Consider the following 13,181-nt stretch of genomic DNA (forward strand, 5'->3'; position numbering starts at 1 on the left):
TAGATTTGTTGTCATACATTCGATGATAAAGGAAGAAGAAATAGGTTTAATATAAAATATTAATAATAAGATTGATTGTAAAACTGTAGAAATTTCCAAGTAAAGGCTATTTTTATTTAGTGCAATCAAGTTTGGCATCAACAATAAAAAATTTTAATGACGCCCCAAGCCCCTAGGTCATTATGTTTCGAAATAGGTTGATAGGAGAATATGGGTAAAATTCTCACTAATGTCCCCATTCCCTATTTACGAAAATGCCTATTAATTATCATTATAAATTATAGTATTGTTCATTGATAGAATACGACCATAAAAATAGTTTTAATTTTAAAACCAACATACCTAGGTACTCTAAAATATCGCACACAAAGTTCATTATCGACGTTTATGCTTCTTCCTTTGATTATGTTTTGACATAGAATAAAAAAAGGTATTTCGTATTTTACTTTTTGAGTCTATAAAATACAAAGGAGCATATGAAATTTGAATAATAAAGAATAATTAACTATTGTTTTCACCTACCTACTATACTTTTAGCATCAAATTTATTTACCCGTATAGTTTATAATAATATTATATACATTTTTAAAAAACAAGATACTTAATGATATTTATTTAATATATACTTAAATGATTGGTTATTTGAAAGTCTTTGCCTTCGACCATAGAACACAATATACACGATCTTGAAAAAAAGCAAAAATTATATCGCCTGGACAGGGGCTCGAACCCTGGACCCTTAGGTTAAAAGCCTAATGCTCTACCGACTGAGCTATCCGGGCTTGTGATTAAGAAGGTATAAATTGATAGATTTCAAGAAAATATGTTATTGTCAGACATAATATTATTAAGAGGATGTCACACTCGCATATATGTTGTCTTCGTCTTTCAAGTACGTAACATACCAAATATTAAGTTTGCAGCTCCAATTTAGCTCCGTTAGCTTAAAATTTAGAAAGAATTGACCGATTATAAAAATTAAAAATAACAATATTATCTAGGTTATCCTTGTCACAGAGGCTTTTTAAGCTTTTTACTATATTTTAATTTTGAAGCGAGTTTTAAGTATTTTAAAATTGTAAATCTTTTGCACATCTTTAAATGATTATAACTCACTTCAAAATTAAAATACAGTAAAACTCTCATGATCTCGTCTAAATAATAATTTTACCTTTAAATTTTATAAGAGGTCAATTCACTTTAATTTTCAAACGAACTGAGCTAATGAGCTAAACGTAAAATTTCCTATGTTACGCACTTTTGAGACGGAGATAACAAATGCGAGTATCACAAGTAGTACAAGATCTGTTGTTGTACCTACTATGATCAATAATATTAATATAATGATTGCTGAGCTATTGAATAATATTCGTCTCCATAATAGGTATTACTTGTGATATATGGATAAAACTATTCTGTAAATAGTGTAAATGCTCCTAGACGGCTAGACCACACAATGGAATATTTATGTACTACCTATATGATTATATCCTAATCGCATTCTCAAAATATTTAAGAGCCCCTCAACGATTTACTGCAAACAATTTGACAACATTAATGTTTTTAGCTTATTTATTTAGATAATATAAGCATGACAAACAACTACTGGCAAGTCGGCCTAACGCCCTAACTTGGTAACTATTATATTTTTTTTATATTATCTTTAACTGTGGTCGCCATTGTCGGGTGTGTTGTGTTTTTTTCTTCAATGAACATGAGTATTAATGATAACAGGAAAACATTTTGCCCATTTCGGTTAAAATAAATAATAATTAAGTCGCCTACAAAGTCGTTTCCAGTATAGTAAGTACCTACAACCACAGAATAAGACAATAAGCTACAACATTAAGATAGTAAAATATTATAATATATTCTGTGCTTATAAGATAAAATGATATCATTTCACGCGCCAATAGTGTTGTTTTTTTTATCATTTTAACTGTGATATTTTATTCCCTGGCGATACCTTGATACTCTGATACGTAATGTGATCCCTATTTAGTATTTACTATTTATCAATTTAATATTTATAATTTTAATTTAACAACTAGTATTTAAGTTGTTACTGATCATTGTTGTTCAACTGTTTACTCGTGTATGCATTATTTTACTATTTTTAGTCGTTATTACATGTGCTTCTAAAAATCCACTGATATCATACATAGGTGTGTATTACAATTGACTACTGGCGTCTGGCCCAGGCCACTGACTACAATTTTATTTAGTTTTCTGTAATCTTTATTTTTTGGTATTGAAACTAACTGAGTTACTAATACCCATACAATTGCCAATGTTTTCTGTTATGTATCCGTTTGAAGCTGTGATCTTTAAATTTTAAAATGTCTTCTTAGTATTGTATGGAAATTATGGATCCCAATAATTTACCACACCATGTGTATCTGCACAAGGACCACAAGTACAGATTGAAATTGGGATTTTATGCAGCGCCCAGCAATCCAAAAGCGTTTTCTAAGGCTATTAGAGATGAACTTCACAATTTAAAGTTTACATACTGTTCTGAGTAAGTTGAAAGTTCATATTGTTATATGTTATCTTATATTTATTAATTTCTATTGTATTTTATATTAATTTTTAATTATTGTCTATGTTAATATTTTCAGTTTAAATGGATTGATTATGGGTTTTGGTAAAATAAGTTCAAACGAACTTATTGCAGCTGATATCAGACATTGCATTAATGTAGTTGTCAATGTTGATGTATATATATTCAGACCTCCAATTGGGTCTATAATTGAAGGTAAGTCTTAAAAGCTCAGAATTAATTTTAAATTGTGAATTAGTCAGTATGTAGGCTTTTCAATGTGATACCTAGGTACTTTAATATATTTGGTTTCAAAATCATTAGTCTGTACTCCTCTTAACTGACTTAAACATTAACTTTCTAGATAGTATATCTATCAGCTTAAAATTTAAAATAATATGTATTTTATACTGTAATAGTATTGTTAATAATTAATAAGTTTTCTTTTCTTTGATATTTTCAAATAGTAGAGAATAACAGTTATCAGAAGGTTCTTATATTGCAAAAAATTTTGTCCAACGTCCATAGAGGTGTTTGGTGCATATTTAAAATAAACAATTTTATTAGCACTCAAATCTCCTAATTCATCTGTTTCAAGTACCGTACTGTAAAGTACTGTTTCTCAGTACCTTTTAAAATATTTGAAATTGTATAAAGTATAAAGTGTATTAAAACCTTTGTTTTTTTTTTAAGGTTTTCCACTACTGATTTTATAATCTGATTGTGTATTAATTGCCATCATTATGTCATTATGACTTGTAGTATTAATCCTTGTTTTTCAAGTCGGGTAATTGATTTAGATATATTTATAAAGTTTGCTTTAATAGTACCAAGTTTAAGTAATAGCTATAACTTTTTCAGGACAATTTATTTCTATTTGATTCCTTAGTTTTCCTTTATCTAGTTGATACAATTGTTTGCTTAATATTTTCTGTGTCGATTAAAAATAACTACCTAAGTACTTGATTTTTGATAAACCATCAAAATATGCACTTAAAACTTGATCACAAAATGTTATGAAATGTATTTTGTACTAAGTGTACAATAAAGTTAACTAGATGAAATATGCAGATGCGTGAAAGTCCTTGCCATAGTTATGACCTACCATTAAAATAAGATGATAATTAAATGAAAAAGTTCCACCGGTATTTTTTTTTTTTTTGAGTGAACTAAATATATAAACAGCTTATTATTTTAGGAATTTTATACACTACAACCTAACTTATATAACATAATATGTATTATATTTATTTCTGGAAAAGATTAAAATGGTATTTTATTTTGTTTGATATATGTGTTTAAAATAAAATTGTTCATTTAAATAATTCTACAGTTTTACTTTAAGTGGTCAGTATTCATATAGAATTCTTAATTTTGAAAGTTTTTTGATTTAATTAACTTTATGGTATGAATTAATAGTATTATTGTGTTTATTCTTAATCAAATAACTGATTTTTTTTTTTAGCTGTTGTAAATCAAACTAGTGATAACCATGTTAGTTGTTTGGTGCACAATTTATTCAATGTTTCTATAGTACGACCTGAAAATACACCGTACGACCACTGGTCAGGATCTAAAATCAAAAAGGACGATAAAATTGATGTGAAAGTTTTATCTTTTGATCTCACAAAAAAACTTCCTCATATTACAGGAGAAATAATTAAAAAGTACTTTCTAACTTAATTTGTTATAATATCATAACAAAAATTAACTATCCTATTTATTTATCTATTTTGTTTTAATTGCAGGAAAGATGAATGTTATGATCTTGAAGATGTTCAAAATAATAGTTCTTCTATGAAATATCCTTTCTCAAAAAATAATGTAAGTGATGTTACTAAATCTTTTAATAAGAATAGTGCAAGTACTTCAAAAAGTTTAGCAAGTGATTCAGAATCTTCAGATGAAATGGACAATATGATAACTAAGTCTAAAATATATGCTGATGTATCTACTAAAAAATCACCAGTATCAATTAATACTACTTTTAAACATGGACAAAAAGCAGACAATGCAGTTAGTATTTCAAAATGTTTATCAAGTGATTCTGAATCTTCAGATGAAATGGACAATAATATGATAACTAAGTCTACAGCATGTGAAAATAAATCTGCAAAACCATCTGTATCAACTAATACCACCATTAAGCTTCAGGACACCGCTGATAATTCTTCGATATGTTCATCATCTGATTCTGAATTTTCATCTGAAATTAAAGTTAATTTAACCAATATTAAAGAAGGCAATGAAAATAAATCTACTAGAACATCATCACTTATTCTCTCCAATAGCAAACATGTTAAAAGTCCATTATATAGTTCTACTCCTATTTTAAATTCTGAACATTCTGTAAATAGTATCAATTTAATCAGAAACAAGCAACTAGAACAATTAAAAAAACATTTGGCTAAAAACAGTGTTGAAGAACGAAAATCATTGGATTCTGTCAAAGTACCTAATCAGTTTGTTAAGGATAAACTTTCTCAGTCTTTGAATATTTTAAAAAATAATGATAACAATGAAAATCCACTTGAAGTACTTAATGCTTCAGTCAATACTAAAAACAATATGGGTAATGTTCATAAAATAAATCAACATGGTAACCTTCAAGGTGTTTCGGGTGTAAGTGACTGTGAGCGTAAACACAAAAACGTTACAGTTAGTAATTCATTTTTAAAGAAATCTGAAAAATCTACAAAAACAATTAAAAAACATAAAAAATCAAATGAAATTGTCGATGCAATTTTAAACTCAATTAGTACTTCTAAAAAGACGAAATCTAATTCTAGTATTACCAATAATTTGGTTGATTCAAATAACAAAAAAGAAGAAAACACTGTATATACTCAAAAGAAACATAATTTAGATAAAGGATTACTCATTAATGAACCAGCAATTAAAAATTCTTTGACATTAAATTTGAGTACAAAAAATATTAAAAGACAAGATACTCCCCTCAAAAAAAATATGGATGACAGTGAAAACCAAACTAAAAATAAAATATTTAAAAAAAGTTCAAATATTAAATTATCGATGATATCCGATTCAGATAGTAATTGTAGTAAAGATATTAAATTACCTATTCAAAATTTAAGTTGTACAACTAATTTAAAGAAAGAAGTTGAAAGTGACACAAGTAGCTCTGATGATGAACTTTATTCAAAACTTAGACAAAATATATCAAAAACACGAATAAATACAAGCTTTTATAATGAAAATCCTAAAAACTGTTATGATACAATAGATTATAGTTCTGATGAAAGTCATTCATCTTCTAAACTTTTTTATAATGCATCTAAGTTGTTTACAGATTCAATTAAATCAAAAGTATCAAAACATGACTCTAATAATCTGTCAGAAATTTATAGCTTTAACAAAAACAATCTGTTATCAAACAAAAAAATGGTTAAAAAAGATAAAAAAAAAAAAGAAAGAAATGAACAATCTGTACAATCTCAATCTTCTAATAAAATGGATATTATAAAACACATTTTGGGTGGAGATTTCAGTAGTGATGATGATGATGTTACAGTTCCTAAAAACAGAACTAGCAATGGGAAAAAAGCAAATGAAAATGTTTCTAGAAAAAAATCAACTTTAAATGTATCAAAACTAAATAAAAATGATGAGTTATTGAATACAGGCATTTCAAACCCATTTTTAAAAATATATACTGAAAACATATCAAGTTCTGATGATGAAACATTTATGATAGATTTAATGAAAAAAAAAAAAAATACATCTGAGAAAAAAAAAGTAAATACTTCATCAGTAAATGAAGAAGAGAAAAAAAATGTTTTAATAAATCAGGTATTGGATTCCATAAAACATAAAAATAAAAAACAAAAACAAATCGTGCCTGTTTCACAGAATAACCCAAAAGCATCTGAAAGTAAAAAAACACTTTTTAAAAATGACAAAATAACAAAAGATAAACCTATAGTTAATTCTAAAAATAAAAAAAGTATTCCGAATAACTTAAACATTTCTAATAGAGAACCTAATATGCCAAATTTAAATATTTCCCAAAAAGTTAAATCATCACAATTAAATATACAACCTTCATCTGACGAGAGTACAGATGAAGAAAAAAATGTAATAAAAGAAATTTTGAAACAACGAAAACATAAAAAAACTAAAAAAGCTACTGTACCAGAAAAATCTATGAAAATTAATATTTCAACAAAATCAAACAAACAAAACGAAATCGAAGAACAGTTGCATACGAAATCTAAATCCCAAAATGTATCAATGACAGATGAAGTAAAGAGTAATGATTTTAAAAAAGTAAAGAAAAGACGAAAAGAAACCAAGGATAGCCTTTTAGATAGTATAATAAGTGCTTTAGAAAGTTCTTCAGATGATGTCCCTATTAAAAAGAAAAAAAAAAATCATAAATTGCCTATTGTAGAATCACATGATTCTAAAGATAAAAATGTTGATGGTTATTTATCCGAGGTTAAGATAAAGAAAAAGAAAAAATCTAAACATAAAGACAATGTTAATTTAAGTGATTTAATTGTTAAAGATGTTAAAAAAAATCCAGCAAAAGTAGATAATACATCTGTAAAAGTTTCAAAAAAAAAGAAAGTTATAAGTGATCCTGTTCTTTGTGAAAATCAAAGCACTGACAAATCAAGTAAGAAAAATACTAAAATATTTTCAAAAAGTGATATAAAAAAGTTTATGTCAACTCAAGATAATACAGATTTAGATAAATTGTATAACTTACTTAACATTTAACTCAATCTTAAGTTTTAACTATTTTTATGATTAATTAACTACCCTTATGTTTTTACGCTAAGTTAATTATATTATTCGGATGTAATTTTTAAATGTTGAATAATTTTTTATTAAAAATAAATTAAAAGGATTAAATTAAATATGTTTTTTATTTTTATTTATTTATTTATTACTATATAGTTTATAATGAGTTAACTTTATAGTTTTGAATTTATAACATAGAATAAATAATATATTTTGTTTGTATTATAGCTTATAGTTATAGAAATCAGAACTGATTATTGATTAAATATATAATTGTATTGTTTAAGGATAAGATTTATAATTTATTGCCATGGCCAGGATTGAGGATAGTAATAATTATAAACTATTAAAATATGTATTCTGATTAAAGAATTCATGACCTCGTCTGTACAAATGTTTAAATACTTATTTTGAATTATACTTCATTAATTGTCATATTTTAATACAGCGTTGAACTCTATGTAAATTGTAAATATATAATATTTCTACATTATATACAATTGTAATTTGTAATAGTTATATTATATCTAGATGTGACCAAGGATGGATGGGCTTATACCAACCTATTGAGTTTTACATATTCACCGGCCCATAATAACATCTAAAAATGGAACGAGCTCTTAAGCGGCTAATCAAATTTTAAACATTAATTTATTTTTACCACACTTACACAACTGATCCACGGATATTTTCTCAGTATCTCACCTAACCAATCTGAGCCAGCTTGTGACCAATTTTATAGTTTTTAATAAAACAGATTTAAATTTAATCAAAAACATTTATATGAAATAATTTTATAAACTTATCCAAATCACATAATAATGGAAACTCCTACTAAGTATTAGGTGTAGTGACCCACTGAACTGTGACCTCTGTATGCTCATGTTTTTGCATTTGCCTGTGCTAAATTTCTTCATACCCTGGCGTTAATATTGAATTCAGGGGACAAATATGTTCAAAATGAGTCAATAGCACTAGTGAACTTGTACATAATAAATACAAATCATACAATTCATTATTTATATTATCATAGTATACCAAAATATTCATGTTTCGAAGCAATTATAATAGTTGATAACAAAAATCACTATATACATTGTCGAAAAATATAATTAGTTGTCAATGTACAATAAAAATATCTATTAAAAGAAATATATGTCGATCTTCTATTCAAGTCCGAAAGAAATAATACTTAATAATACATTAGTTTAAGTAAATAACACTAGATGATGGCACGGTATAGGTAAATATTTTACGGTAAAGAGTTGACACTGCTCGAGTGACGAGTACTATCCAAGCACGTTTCATTATGTCCATGTCCCATGAATTAAGACTAGATAGTAGATATGTTATTATTACATAATATTATGAATTAAAATTATACAAACATCTGAACCACCCCATGCTCCACAACGCACTACGACGTCAATCACCTACGGTTTCGAAATTTGACGATTTTTTGAAAGAACAGATAAACCGTCCTATAAAAGTCCCAAGAAAAGACCCGTCCGACGTAAGTGACACACTGACCCGCGAACGCGTTCGGACGATTCGAGGTTGACGAATCCTTCTCATCTGCGCTCCATGACAATATGCCACCGTCCTGCGTCTCGTCATATTTGGTCGTGTCCCGCTTGACCAGTGCACTTGTCGTCGTGTTCACAGCGCTGCTGCCGCAATCCATTTCCACGCGAAACGACGGCCACTCGCCGGAAAACTGTTTTCCGTACGCCGCCAAGTTGACGTCCTGCGGCATCGACCTGAACGTCCATCGTCCGCTCAGTCGTTCCAGCGGGCGCACGTGAACCGTCGATGGCGGTCGCTGCACTGCCAAGTCCAGCGCGTCCACAATTCTTGACGGTGACCGACGAATGTCGCCGCCGCAGCGGTAGTCATATGCTTCGAAAAACTCTGAACGCCGTCTACAGTTGTCGAAGTCGAAGTCGTCCATCTTTATTATATTATATTATTGTCGGATTAATACATCAAATGATGATCATTTGTCGTACCTATATAAGACGGTAATACGGTAGCTTATTTAATAATGTTCAGGGATGCGAAAAAGGTATGTGATATTATAATATCAATTATAAGATATTTGCAACATTTAACGATAAACAACAATAGTATTATAAACCTATACCTACTCACCTATTGAAATTCTCATTCGTTAAAAACAAAAACTGCGTCTATTACCTATGTATATATATTACATTGATATAGATATACTCAATTCGATCATAATTGTACGAGTTCGAAAACACCAAGACGATTATTGTGATTTATAAATTATTATATTTTATGACAGATATCATCGGAGCACAATACAAATTATAAATCATTTACGTTGTTGTTGTTTTTTTTTTTTTTTAATAGATAATTCAAAATAACTATTATAACACTGTCAATTATTTTCATGCTGACAATACGTCATATTATATTATTTTACCACGGAGCAATTAAATATTATACATTATAAATGCATAGACAATCGACTATCTATGTGTATCGTGTATTTATGTATTTTTCTAATCACTATGCACGTTCATAATATAGTTGTATAAAACTCCTTTGACCTTTCTATCCTAATAATAACTAAATCAACATCATCAATACAACGTTTAAAATTATTCTAGTAATCAGTTATCTTCATTTCAATTGGTAATCCGTGTTGATTCATGCAGATATACATCAGTACAGACAGTACATCACAATACGTACCACTGAAGAATTTAATAATATATATTTAACCCCCTCCCCTCCGATTAATCTTTAATTTTGAACGATTTCCATGAGATTTGTATTAGTATATTCAACTAGTTACTGTAGATCCACATCAAAAAGCCAAAAGAAATAAATAGTTAAGTAAAACATTTTAAACTGCTCCCATTAATAAATACTAAAAAGCTCATGAAAAGAGCCAAAATATATTATATTACATCAGCTCTAAAAAATAATATGAATATTTAAAAGTAAAAAATTGATTTTATGTAAAAATTTCAGTTCTTCCGAAATTATTTTAAGGTATACCTATATGATCAAAATTAATATACAAATAACCGAGGAAATTGTGCTGCTGTATTGTAGGTATATTGAGTGTTCCCCGGCAAGTGCAGGGTACCGCATTGCTGTCCAAATAAGTTGTCGTGTGGTTCATCATAATGGATGTGTTAAATTTTAATTCAATTACAGTTGTGGGTTTAAGGGGGACTATGGGGGCATTAGCCCCCCTCTTGGGACTAAGCTATTTATTTTCTTAGACAATTATTATGATTTATGATAAACCTATCAATAATTATTATAACATATCGTCATTGAAGAATATGGTTCCACAAGTCACCAGATAATATAATTGAACGATTTTCAAAAGTTAAAAAAAAGAAATTTGGTGTTAACAATACATTTTTAAATCAACAGTTCATTTTTTTTATTAATTTAATATATAATTACTTTGATAAATGGTTTCAGATGAAAATTTATAAAAATACAACTATTTAAAATATGTTGTTATTGTGAAACAATTAACAAATACATAACAAAAAAAATGATTTACATAGCTAATATAAGTAAAAACATATTAACCATTTTTTTTTTTTTTTTTTATGTATTTGTTTCACAATAACACCATATTTTAAATAGTTATATATTGTTATCAATTTTTAAAGTGTACGTTATTTACAATTTTATATAGATTTAAAATACAATTACCCGCCCTTGTTCAATAATAAAACATTTTGAATTATTTATAGTAGACATTTTTCAAATTAGGTAGGTATTCTTGATTTTTGATTATCACTTACTAAAAAAGATTAAACATGTAATGCTTGGTACCTTTAGTTTTAAATGAAAAATCAAAAAATATTAAAAATACATAGGAACGATTATTTTTTATATGCATTTAAATTTCAAATATTGACTAAATTCATAAAAACTCGGGACATTTTTCAGTTAGAAATTTTTAAAATGTTTTCTCTTCGTAGCTAACATTGAAATTTTTTGTAGAAGATTCCACACAAATTATCCTACAGACCAGTCCTGTGTCACACGAGTATTGTATTATTGTATAAAAACAAAACAAACGAATAAAATACTGTACCTAATAGGTATAATAGGTAGGTATACCTAGTAAAATTCTCTTGAAACGTAAGTTTAACCTAATACGCAAATCGCTCACCTTGGAATACGACAGTCAAGATAAGAAACACTTACCTATTGGGTATTACTATTTAACTATTTAAGTACATAAAAAATAATAAAATATCTATAGTAATAGTAAATACTGAAACATAGTTTATACTTTTATACAAATAACCATTATTTTAATTCACTATGATTCAAAGTTATTTATAATACAATAACTAACATTTTTAATTAAACAATAACATGATCAATGAGAATAAAAATATTGTTTGTATCCTGCTTATTTGTTTTATTGGTTACAAAATATCGTAAATGGAATATTTTATTATATATTTTTCATTGAATCGTCCTCCAAATCAAAAATTATTTTCTCTTTTTATTTGTTTATTAAAACGTTAAAATTTATTTTAATTTATTTTTTATTTTTTGAATGCTTCAAAGTTTTTAACCTATACGATTTATCTGCAGCGTTTGAGTGCGGTGTCCGCCACAACTGCCGATCCCGATATTGACATAATAATTTATTATCATGGCACCTTCACCGTGTTGTTCCAATATGTTTGACGCTGCAGGGAAAAGTACCATTACACTATATTATTGTTTATAAATTTATAATTATAGGTATATCGTATATAGTTTATGGTCTGTACTGTCCCAAATATGAGTTACAATTTGGACATTTGTGGTTAACAACATTGCACGAGTCCATACAGCAAGGAATTAGACAGCATCCAAAAGAACATCTAAAAATAAATGTAATTGTTCATAGTAGGCATACAATAAATCAATATCTGCTAATTTTAATTCAGTAAAAATAGTAGACAAACATAATAATAATAAATTTAATATGTAATAAAAAATGAAATTTCGGTTCAATGCTCACCCTACGATAAACAATAGTATACAACTCCACCAAGCAGCCGGTTTTGCTTTTCTAGAAGTACTGGTAAATATTGTTTTGCCACATGAAGTACATATAGTTTGGGTACTACTAGGACCTAGTGGTGCTACAGATGTTGACGATTGAACCCCTATACAATCACAAAGAAAACAAAAATTGATCTCATTTTATATTACTTATTTGAATACACCACTAAAAGAAGGTTTCCAATACCTACTCAACAAATTTAAATATATAATATATTATTATTATTATTATTATTTTTATTATTATTATTATTATTATTATTTATTATTATTATAACTGGAACTTAAAAAATAAACAAATTAAACAGACAATGATAAAACAATAATCTTGTATTAAACATAAAATGTTTGTAAATTAAAAATAAATCTAGAGACAGAACACAAAATAATCATCATACGAAAATTAAATTAGACAGTGGTGATTTTTACTTACAATGAATATTTTGGGGAGGAGCTGATGGCATCATTTTTCTTACTCTGGTGTTGAAAACAAACAAATTTGAAGTGTGAAATAAATAGGTAGGTGTATATATTATGTTAAAAGTTAAATTTTATGGTTTCAGGTAAAAAATTGAATAGTCTAATACGTGAACGTGGGATTAACGAATAATAACTATGACAACATCATGCGAATAACTGATCATATTTGAGACTTGAGTGCGTTCATCGTAATATATATGATTATTAAATGTTTGATAAGTGATGAGTAATTGCATATGCACACGTTCACTGTTCAGGAACTTACCATTTTTAATTTCTGAGTGGAGCTATGAATATATTGATTATGCAACAATTTGTTTTCATA

General features: G+C 27.4%; 3 protein-coding genes and 1 non-coding gene across 6 annotated transcripts; 1 reads left to right on the plus strand and 3 right to left on the minus strand.

Moving 5' to 3' along the window:
- Nucleotides 1-709: 709 nt before the first annotated feature.
- On the minus strand, nt 710-782 carry TRNAK-UUU (transfer RNA lysine (anticodon UUU)). The gene has a single exon. It is a non-coding gene; the product is annotated as a tRNA-Lys (tRNA).
- Nucleotides 783-1,678: 896 nt separating this feature from the next.
- Nucleotides 1,679-7,809, plus strand: LOC107161637 (RNA polymerase I subunit F). Of its 3 annotated transcripts, none has more exons than XM_089219765.1 (5): nt 1,679-1,803; nt 2,352-2,521; nt 2,622-2,758; nt 4,008-4,209; nt 4,291-7,809. In XM_089219765.1, exons 2-5 carry the CDS (start codon nt 2,358-2,360, stop codon nt 7,283-7,285), a joined length of 3,498 nt encoding a protein of 1,165 aa, XP_089075891.1. In that variant the 5' UTR covers nt 1,679-1,803; nt 2,352-2,357; the 3' UTR covers nt 7,286-7,809. The 3 variants fall into 3 exon arrangements, with proteins under 3 accessions (XP_089075891.1, XP_015363615.2, XP_089075890.1); XM_089219764.1 differs by lacking the exon at nt 1,679-1,803 and adding an exon at nt 1,839-2,165; XM_015508129.2 differs by lacking the exon at nt 1,679-1,803 and having other exon boundaries at nt 1,838-2,521.
- A 506-nt stretch (nt 7,810-8,315) lies between these two features.
- Nucleotides 8,316-10,817, minus strand: LOC107161623 (uncharacterized). Its single transcript, XM_015508105.2, has 2 exons — nt 9,461-10,817; nt 8,316-9,318 (listed from the first exon to the last, which is right to left on the minus strand). The coding sequence occupies exon 2, from the start codon at nt 9,258-9,260 to the stop codon at nt 8,739-8,741; it is 522 nt and encodes a 173-aa protein (XP_015363591.1). The 5' UTR covers nt 9,261-9,318; nt 9,461-10,817; the 3' UTR covers nt 8,316-8,738.
- A 1,033-nt stretch (nt 10,818-11,850) lies between these two features.
- LOC107161624 (lipopolysaccharide-induced tumor necrosis factor-alpha factor homolog) lies at nt 11,851-13,039 on the minus strand. The gene is made up of 3 exons (XM_015508106.2): nt 12,810-13,039; nt 12,333-12,480; nt 11,851-12,192 (listed from the first exon to the last, which is right to left on the minus strand). Exons 1-3 carry the CDS (start codon nt 12,841-12,843, stop codon nt 12,087-12,089), a joined length of 288 nt encoding a protein of 95 aa, XP_015363592.1. The 5' UTR covers nt 12,844-13,039; the 3' UTR covers nt 11,851-12,086.
- Between the last annotated feature and the right edge of the window lie 142 nt (nt 13,040-13,181).

Source organism: Diuraphis noxia, unplaced genomic scaffold (genome assembly GCF_037042655.1).
Source record: "Diuraphis noxia isolate RWA-SAM2 unplaced genomic scaffold, SU_Dnox_SAM2 contig0002, whole genome shotgun sequence".
Taxonomy (NCBI): Eukaryota; Metazoa; Arthropoda; class Insecta; order Hemiptera; family Aphididae; genus Diuraphis; species Diuraphis noxia.

Excerpts from the sequence above, each read along its gene's own strand:
- LOC107161637 (XM_089219765.1), top strand. The coding sequence starts at position 2,358 with ATGGAAATTATGGATCCCAATAATTTACCACACCATGTGTATCTGCAC. Across the intron at positions 2,522-2,621 it reads AAGTTTACATACTGTTCTGA|TTTAAATGGATTGATTATGG; the intron begins GTAAGTTGAAAG and ends TAATATTTTCAG. Across the intron at positions 4,210-4,290 it reads ACAGGAGAAATAATTAAAAA|GAAAGATGAATGTTATGATC; the intron begins GTACTTTCTAAC and ends TTTTAATTGCAG.
- LOC107161623 (XM_015508105.2), bottom strand. The coding sequence starts at position 9,260 with ATGGACGACTTCGACTTCGACAACTGTAGACGGCGTTCAGAGTTTTTC.
- LOC107161624 (XM_015508106.2), bottom strand. The coding sequence starts at position 12,843 with ATGATGCCATCAGCTCCTCCCCAAAATATTCATT. Across the intron at positions 12,481-12,809 it reads TCCTCCCCAAAATATTCATT|GGGTTCAATCGTCAACATCT; the intron begins GTAAGTAAAAAT and ends GTGATTGTATAG. Across the intron at positions 12,193-12,332 it reads ATACTATTGTTTATCGTAGG|ATGTTCTTTTGGATGCTGTC; the intron begins GTGAGCATTGAA and ends ATTTATTTTTAG.